The sequence below is a fragment of the Coregonus lavaretus genome, assembly GCF_964263955.1.
Source record: "Coregonus lavaretus genome assembly, chromosome: 7".
Lineage (NCBI taxonomy): Eukaryota > Metazoa > Chordata > Actinopteri > Salmoniformes > Salmonidae > Coregonus > Coregonus lavaretus.
The window spans coordinates 18373663-18383780 of NC_139994.1; the positions used below are offsets into that span (position 1 = coordinate 18373663).

A 10118-nucleotide genomic window follows, 5' to 3' on the forward strand; every position below is an offset into this window, starting at 1 on the left:
CCAGTTCTTGTGCCGACGTTGCTGTGAGCTTGTGTGGCCTACCACTTTACAATAACAGCACTTACAGTTGACCGGGGAAGCAGGGCAGAAATTTGACATCCTATGACGTCACTGAGCTCTTCAGTATGGGCCGATCTACTGCCAATGTTTGTCTATGGAGATTGCATGCCTGTGTGCTCAATTTTATACACCTGTCAGCAATGGGTGTGGTGGGAAATAGCTGAATCCACAAATTTGAAGGGTTGTCCACATACTTTTGTATAGAGTATCATTACATCACTAGCTGTAAACCTATCAACTCCCACCAGGGGAAGACGAAGCCGCATTGCTCAAACTGATATTTATTGTTCCTTTGTTCGAATGCCAGGCAGAGAACATTACTATGACAACGATAGTGATACTGTGCAAAAAGCTATTCTCGTTCTGTGGTGGATGGTGGACAAAGTACCCAATTGTCATGAGTTAAAAGTAAGGATACCGTAACAGAAAATGACTCAAGTAGAAGTCCTGTTAAGCATTCAAAATGTAACGAGTACTTTTGGGTGTCAGGGAAAATGTATGGAGTAAAAAGTACATTCTTTTCTATGGGAATGTAGTAGAGTAAAGTAGTCAAAAATATAAATAGTAAAGTACAGATACCCCAAAACACTACTTTAGTACTATACATTATTTTTGAGTACTTTACCACTGCTCATTCTCTTGTAGAAAATAAATACTTCCTGTTCATTTTCCCCTCAGGCTGAACCAGACTGAACAAAGGTATGAATAGGGTCCCTGATCAGCACTTTCCCCCTCCCAAACCCCACTAGATGGCACCTGGAGTAGAAAACCACACCACTTGACATCACCAGCTTCAACTGAAGCATAAAGCTAGGCTCAACTGTTGGTCCCAGTGTGTAGTTCACCATCTGTTTATTTATAATGTCCAAGATTAAGCCCAATATCCTTCCTTGACCTTTGGGTGATCGGAAAATACTGGCTGTTAAATCTTAGCCTGGAATCCAAACTGAAACCGAGCAGTGTGGAATCCAGGGCGACTACATCCCCAGAATGCAATAACCTGTTCTTGTTTTAAAGGATGGTCTTCGAGGAATAGCAGAAATTTGAAACATCACAGGAATCAATAAACCACACATGGAAGGGCATTTGCCAATTTTATTATTTATTGTTTTTAGTACAACAGTTAAGTCAACATCTATTAAGATGCCAAAGTGTATTGCTCTTTTGCATTTCATATGTAGACCCAGTCTTCCAGTAACATCCTAGATTATTCAAAAGTTACTTCACGGACCTACAACAGCACAAAGTAATGTGCTTTGAGACAAAACCCCACTTTACAAAAGCAAAACAATCTACAGCGGCACAAAGATTAGATTTAGGGGTGAGTCTAATGGCACTATTCAGTGCACTACTTTTGGTTAGTGCATTAGAACACCTGCTGCTGTGAAAAAGGTGAAACCGATCAACACGTTAACAGCCCAGATCAACAATCATTGATCAATAAGTATTACGAACAGTCAGGTGTGGCAGAGACACGATTCCAACGCTGCACTATGGAATAGAGATGCTTCCTTAAAGGACAAGTACATACACTGCTATTTTTCATTAGGTCAGAAGCTGCAATGACAAAAGCTACATATCCAAAGAAATGGGCTGTGTATGAAATGGTCATTAGCGGTCAAACCCTTGCTTCCTCAATTTCTCTCAAAGCTTCATTGGATGAGGAGGTCTCCTCCAATGCATTTGAGGAATTGACAGCTAGTAAAGTTCAGACAGCCGTGGAATAGAAGTAACAAGTGGACAAGAATATCCACATGTAAAACTATGGCAGGAAAGTAGTAAAATTCACAAAACGGGGATAACTTTATTTTCTTCAAAAGGTGGGTGGCAGTGAACAACAAAAATACTGGCCATCAACTAAATATAAATCAATCTTTGGATACGTAAAAAACCCTCTAGTGTACAATCCAATACAGACTGAAATGTTCAGTTTTCTGATGTCTCGGCACCACCCTCTTTGGTTTCCTTCTTGGCCCGCACCTCTTCCAGTTTCTTGTCCTGGGAAGAAATAGAAGTTCAAAACATTAGTGACAGATCCTTCAAAAGTGCATTATTTAAACAGACCGTACAAAGTGTGACTTGTCTCAGTGACAACGTACACTCATTAATATTTTCCATCACCAATTTGTCATGTGGTTGACCAGTGACATTGCTGTTAACCGTTGGTGTGAATCAATAAAAATGTTGATCAACTGAACCAACTCTGAACTCACCTTGTAGATAGTCAGTGATCAAGTTGTTGATGGGGCACAGTTATTTGAATATCCGAACAGACGTTTTCCTAAGTCACTGAACAGAATTCAGTGACTTAGGAGAGTATTCATTTTTTGGTTAAAGCTGTGTAAAATGTAAATTGTGACATTTCCACGTAGCCTACAGTGATAGACCATTGCATTTTAATAGTTTTAAAAGTGTGCCCCATAAAGACGCACCGGTAGCCTGTTTCATAGGTGTAGCTTGTTATTGTCGGTCAATCAAAGCAGCACTACAGTAAGAGGCTCCTTGCGTAGCAATTGAAGTGGCAGATTTCTAATCAATGTGAAATAGAATTACAATTATGGAATTAAGTTAGCTAAACAAGAAGGCTACAATGATCAACCAACAGGTAGGCTGTTTCATATGAATAGAGTTGCAGACATTGTATGGGGAGCGCAGCAAAATAGCCTCGCTACTTTAGCTGGCTACAGTAGCTAGCTTCTTTACAACGATTTGATGCAGTTAAGACAGGCACTAACAGATGGTGTGATAGATAATCTATGGCAGCAACAAGTTTGTCTAACTAGCACAAGTCAGTTTGGCTACCTTCTCTCGCTCCCGCCATGCCACAGACTGTCACACCGGCCCCTGCTTCTCACCCCACCCCCACAAGCAGAGCACCGTGGCTCTCGTCGCGTGACCAAGTCTCCATTGAAGTTTGCCCCCCCAAATTTTTTTTCTCAAACATGCATTTCCACTACCTGGATAATTCTTCTAATACTAAAATAATTTCAAATGCCCATCCTTAGTATCCTTCAAACAGCACGCATGATTGCAGTTTTGTTTTTAGCCAAGGTCAACAGCTTGCTAGCAAGAACAGCACCCTCCCGATTGGGTGTAGCAGTGCCAAAATTTGCATGAACTTTGGAAATGTTACTCTGGTCGCTGGCTCTAGGCACAGACCATTAAGTCACTCAAATCGGTCATGTTCGAGAGCGTCAAAACCGTGATGCATCATGTGTAAATTGTGACCGACGGATCTGCAAATAATTAGTTGTTATTTACGACACAAGTGGGTTTGTAGATTAGTCGGCAGTCGCGAACAAGCTCACCATCTCCTTGTGTCCTCCATTGAAAATGACTGGTAGCAGGGTCACCGATTAGCACTGCAAGACTGCTCTGCATGTAAAAGATACCAACATACCTTCTCCTTGAACTTCTCGCTCATGGCTGCCTGAAGGGCCTCCTTGTTCTCTTTGTTGGCCTCCATCTTCTGGTTAAGCTTCTCCTCAGCTATCTTGCTGAAGTTGTTGTTCTCCTCCATGGCTTTCCTTTGCACCTCCTTCTCATGCTCCCTCTTCTCAGCTAGGTGCTTCAGAACCTCCGCTTCATGGGACTGGAGGATGGCGCAAGAGGTAAGAGTTTGATTCAGATACCCAATTAAAAAACATTTGAATAAACACAATAGATTGCGTCGAGCAGGGCTCCAACTGGCGGAACATGGCCCGCGGGTGATTATGGCCCCCCAAGTTCTGAGCAACAAAAATAGTTGGGGGGGGGGACACACACCAAGTGATTTTAATTTGGGAAATTTGTTCTAAAGTATTCCCACTCAGATATGTGATCATACACAAATATAAGCAAGGATTAGGTTTTAGTAAAACATCAGTTTGGGCTTGTCGGTCAATTTGCAGTCTACAAATTTTGTAATTATGCTCTGAACACCAACCATCCACTCAAGAAAAATGATAGGGAAAAAAAAAAAGTTGATCGCTGGCATAGAGGCATGTAATGGCATCATGGCGAAAGGTTCATGTGTATACACGCACACTAGTGATAAAAAAAATAACACGATAGTTACATGTCGGGATATAGTAGTATTTCTTGGGATCTCAATAGGATATAATTTATCGCTATATCGTATTGACAATAACAGTATTATTTTTACACTAGTTGGCTGTACCAAAACTCTAGTATTTTTCCTTCATTAGCTTGTTTGCCATCTTTTTAAATAGGGAGCCAATTAGTTTTCAGCACTTTTATTTCCATGACTGATCAAAACTCGTTTCATGGCTCAGTCTTGTCCATCTGCAGCAGACATATGGTGAGCAATATGTTTGGAATATTGAAACAAAATCAGTATCGAATCGTGAGAAACGCAATACATAGTATAACCTAAGCAGGGTGGGAAATTCCCATAATTACACCCATAAAATAAAAAAAGTAAACATGTGTTTGCAATGTTTCTAAAACAAATGTATTACTAGTAAGCAGTAATGTAATATACTGCTCAATGCAACATATTTTAACCAATGCATGTTAAAACAAATCATTTGGATACAATAAAGTAAAGAAAAACAGTTCTACAACTGAACATCAAGAAGCATAGTGCCTGGCCTGCCACAAAATGCTGAGTGATACAGCTCATTTATTATTAGTTCAGGATTCCAACGCAAATACACTGCAAAAAATAATAATAAAGGGAACACTAAAATAACACATCCTAGATCTGAATGAAATAATCTTAAATACTTTTTTCTTTACATAGTTGAATGTGCTGACAACAAAATCATCAATGGAAATCAAATGTATCAACCCATGGAGGTCTGGATTTGGAGTCACCCTCAAAATTAAAGTGGAAAACCACACTACAGGCTGATCCAACTTTGATGTAATGTCCTTAAAACAAGTCAAAAATGAGGCTCAGTAGTGTGTGTGTGTGGCCTCCACGTGCCTGTATGACCTCCCTACAACGCCTGGGCATGCTCCTGATGAGGTGGCGGATGGTCTCCTGAGGGATCTCCTCCCAGACCTGGACTAAAGCATCCGCCAACTCCTGGACAGTCTGGTGCAACGTGGCGTTGGTGGATGGAGCGAGACATGATGTCCCAGATGTGCTCAATTGGATTCAGGTCTGGGGAACGGGCGGGCCAGTCCATAGCATCAATGCCTTCCTCTTGCAGGAACTGCTGACACACTCCAGCCACATGAGGTCTAGCATTGTCTTGCATTAGGAGGAACCCAGGGCCAACCGCACCAGCATATGGTCTCACAAGGGGTCTGAGGATCTCATCTCGGTACCTAATGGCAGTCAGGCTACCTCTGGCGAGCACATGGAGGGCTGTGCAGCCCCCCAAAGAAATGCCACCTCACACCATGACTGACCCACCGCCAAACCGGTCATGCTGGAGGATGTTGCAGGCAGCAGAACATTCTCCACGGCGTCTCCAGACTCTGTCACATGTGCTCAGTGTGAACCTGCTTTCATCTGTGAAGAGCACAGGGCGCCAGTGGCGAATTTGCCAATCTTGGTGTTCTCTGGCAAATGCCAAATGTCCTGCACGGTGTTGGGCTGTAAGCACAACCCCCACCTGTGGACGTCGGGCCCTCATAGAGTCTGTTTCTGACCATTTGAGCAGACACATGCACATTTGTGGCTTGCTGGAGGTCATTTTGCAGGGCTCTGGCAGTGTTCCTCCTGCTCCACCTTGCACAAAGGCGGAGGTAGCAGTCCTGCTGCTGGGTTGTTGCCCTCCTACGGCCTCCTCCACATCTCCTGATGTACTGGCCTGTCTCCTGGTAGCGTCTCCATGCTCTGGACACTACGCTGACAGACACAGCAAACCTTCTTGCCACAGCTCGCATTGATGTGCCATCCTGGATGAGCTGCACTACCGGAGCCACTTGTGTGGGTTGTAGACGCCGTCTCATGCTACCACTAGAGTGAAAGCACCGCCAGCATTCAAAAGTGACCAAAACATCAGCCAGGAAGCATAGGAACTGAGAAGTGGTCTGTGGTCACCACCTGCAAAACCAGTCCTTTATTGGGGGGTGTCTTGCTAATTGCCTATAATTTCCACCTGTTGTTTATTCCATTTGCACAACAGCATGTGACATGTATTGTCAATTAGTGTTGCTTCCTAAGTGGACAGTTTGATTTCACAGAAGTGTGATTGACTTGGAGTTACATTGTGTTGTTTAAGTGTTCCCTTTATTTTTTTGAGCAGTGTACATTGAGCATAGAAATTTGTTCATTTAAAAATAACATTACTAGAAGTTCATGAATAAAATTTGAGTTTTCAATGCTCAAGCAAGCACATTGTACCCCCAAATATTTGCATCATTAGGTGTGACAAAATGTTCAGCTGCTCCTTTAAGGGACTGGCCATTACTGTGGTAATCTGTGTTAGCAGCAGACAGTTGCAAACTAATATTGAAAAACAAGCATGTAAACAAAACAATGCAACTAGCCAAGAAACACAAGGACAACGTCACACTTGTAGCCTTTCAGGTCAAGTCAACTTCTATATTTGAGCTTTGGATTGAAAAAATAAAAAAACATCCCAAATTCTGTATAACCACCCGACAACGTGGCTGCTGAAATAACATTCCTACCGCCAAAATCTACCCGCATTTGACAGGTGTAAATTTTCCACCCAAGTGTCATGATAATTTCATATTGTGAGGTCCCTGGCATTTCCCAGGCCTACTAAATACATTCCCCAAATTGTGCCAGTCAAAGCTAGGATCAACCCCACCCCTCCCAAAAAAAAAAAAAGTGTTTTAGCTAACAATATACACCATTATGAGTGAGGGTAGGTGACCTTTCTGAACAATAGTTTTACCTTTAGAGGACCCCTTTTGGCTCAAGAGCACATCCATAGGCAAAAGTTCAGTATAGTATTTTTAACTGGAGCACGACCTACCTTCCGCCTCTCCTCTGCAGCCTCCAGTTTCCTCTGGATCTCCTCCAGGGACAAGTCCTTCTTCTTAGGAGGAGACAGGGGGAACTCTCCCTTGGCATCTGCAGCTGGAGTGCCCAGGATCACCTCGAACGCCTGGCCAGACGCACGTTTGTCAATCTCCTTAACCTGAATATCTAGGAGGGGACAAATTATGCATTTGTTATCAAATCAAAGTTAATTGGTTGCGCACACAAATGCTACCGCAGGTCAGAACAAGCAATGCCAGAGTCCAGAAATAAATATAAAAAAAGTGTGTATAGCCAGTATATTCATAGAAACTGTACAGGAGCAGTAGTTATATAGGACGAGCCAAGACTAGAATGCAGTATATACACATATATGAAGTCCAGGTGAGGGATACATACATGCTGACATTAGAGGTTTCTAAGTGAATGGGGCACTTGTCTGGTAAAACTGAAATACTAATCCTTCCATGAGGGAAGAGGACAGGAAAGTGAACACTGCAGGGAGATGGGGGTAGAGACAAAAGAGGGCCACTGTGTGGACATTTAACTTGGGCTCCCCCAAGGGAAAAAAAACACTGCATCTCCTGTCACCTGGAATGATGGGAATAGACGTGAATGGTGAAAACAATATGGTGGAAGCGCATCATTAGACTGGCTTCCACCTGGTAATTATTTTCAGATAGAGGAGAGGGGTGAGAAACTATTTTCATGGCTTTCAAAATCACAACTTACCACCACAGGAGGAGGCCATTTCAGTAGTGGACAGTGAGTCAATGTACCTGGAAGAAATGTCTCAATTAGAACCACATTTACTCAAATCCCTTTTAACACTAGCAGTTGTCAGTGCCTTTACAGGAACCCGGCCTTAACCCCAACAACCAAGACTGCCAGCACTTGCTAATGTATCAGTATGTCCTTGAACATGAAGCACCAGCTACACCCACTCTGAGGACTGGATGAAATCTCCATCTCATCTTTTCAAGCTGCCTGAATCACTAACAGAACACTAGCACCGTCTAGTGGGATAGAAACACAATTTACTGTGTGTTCAGGTGGAAGACTGACTAAACAGTTGGGAAAAGCCAAACAAGGCCCACTCAGTGGCGACATCCGTCGGTCATGTGCAACAGCGACCAAGCAACGCCCTATCAATGTAGCCTATTTAAAAATGCTGTCTGGCATTCATTCACAGCTAAATAACTACATTTACATTTTAGTCATTTAGCAGACGCTCTTATCCAGAGCGATTTACAGTTAGTGAGTGGATACATTTTATTTTTTTGCATACCCCCCCGTGGGAATCGAACCCACAACCCTGGCGTTGCAAACGCCATGCTCTACCAACTGAGCTACATCCCTGCCGGCCATTCCCTCTCCCCTACCCTGGGCCAATTGTGCGCCGCCCCATGAGTCTCCCGGTCGCGGCCGGCTAAGACAGAGCCTGGATTCGAACCAGGATCTCTAGTGGCACAGCAATGCAGTGCCTTAGACCACATGGCACATTAGAAACACATTAGCAAATGACATCCACATGTAATCAAGAAGCCACTACTGTAGATGGGCGAGCAGGCCTTTCAATGCCGGTCTACAGCGTTTCAGTGCCATTCTGTAGGCATGGATACTTTGATGAACTAACAGGCCATGGTTAGAACAAAAAGGCTAGAGCTTACCAAAATTGCAGGGTATTGAAAATGCGATATGAAGCTACAGAGATATTTGGCAGCTATAACCTACACAGGCGGCCAACGAACCTAATCTCTGATTTTTCAAGCAGATTCAGCAGAACACATTCAACACAAGCTGCAATGGTGCACCCGTTTGTACATAGCACAATAGCTATAAGCCACAGGGGGAGGTAACAAAAGTTCCAACCGCAGTCTCAAGACAACAAAAAGACTAGGCAACGTTCCAGGGTCACACCAAAACTGTCGTTAAGTTTCCAAAATATTAGGTAACGGCACAACAAAAGCTCTTTTGTTTGATGCAATGAACGTCAATGAGAACAGCGGCAAACAAAGAGGGGCGCGTGTTCTCAAGGCAGCTCCGCGCGTTTAGCTACTCGCACGCTGCCCCTCACAACACCAAGTTCGGTTAAAAATCACAATAATTGGCCAGAACTTTCAACGAGAAATAATTTAAAACGTAAATAAATCTAAGAATTGTTAGTGGTGACGGGAAGCTTCAAATACGGATGGCAGCGTTTATTTTTGAAAAGCGCCCTGCAAACAATGTTTAAAAAGTAATCGAGGCGCATCAATTATAATGGCTGATCAAAGTATCCCAAATTAGCTCATTTAAAATGTATATTTTTGTAAGCGCAAAAACACTTTAACTAGCTACGTCGTGTAATCAATAAAGTAATTTGCGCCACTATCAAGTATGCATCCCTAACCAGCAAGTAAAGTGTCAAGACAAACACACATTGGTCACCGACAACTAGTCACTGTCTGAAGCTGAACAGTACAATCAAATATGGCTAACGTTACTGTGGAACAACCAGCCACCCACCATTAGATCCATGTTCTTTTTACAATTGCATAAATTCACTAAAGCATCAATGAAAGACAGGAAATGAACAATATCTCAGCAACAATCTTCATTAACGTTGGCTAGTTAGGTTGGTTGCTAGCTAATACATTAACGTTAAAAAAAAAAACGGACAACAAATGTCGTTCAGCCAATATTGAAGCTGAGGTAACACATTTTATCACCACTTTACCAATTTTTTTTTAAGGTAAACCAGTACTTTCATAAATCAGCCAATATTAGCTACAATTTCAATCATATTTTTGGTACGGATAACGTTAGCTATACAACAGAGTAAGGTTACACCCACCTTTACCAACAGTTAAACAAATTTCTCCTCTGCAGCTAGACTTTCGCGGCGAATTCTCTACTCGAGTATTGCCAGTTCGCGCATAAAAAGCCCCAAATGTGTGTCGTCAAAGCCAATTCTGCAATTCTATTGGCTGTTTATTACTCTCTCCGCACTCCTGGTAGTTGTAGTTTTATGGCTTTCAAGACGTCAACACAGAGAAGACGAGCGTCTCCCTAACATTTCAATTAATTTGGTAATGAATAATGAACTTTGAATGTATTGAATGAACATATAAATTGATTGTTTCAATTTAATTGATCAAAAATATGGGTA

At 42.5% G+C, this 10118-nt stretch overlaps 1 protein-coding gene across 1 annotated transcript; it reads right to left on the reverse strand.

The window, feature by feature from the left end:
• Positions 1–1133: 1133 nt before the first annotated feature.
• LOC311132845 (stathmin-like) lies at positions 1134–9862 on the reverse strand. Its single transcript, XM_084166199.1, has 5 exons — positions 9804–9862; positions 7700–7746; positions 6963–7135; positions 3461–3652; positions 1134–2058 (listed from the first exon to the last, which is right to left on the reverse strand). Exons 2-5 carry the CDS (start codon positions 7716–7718, stop codon positions 1987–1989), a joined length of 456 nt encoding a protein of 151 aa, XP_084022325.1. The 5' UTR covers positions 7719–7746; positions 9804–9862; the 3' UTR covers positions 1134–1986.
• Between the last annotated feature and the right edge of the window lie 256 nt (positions 9863–10118).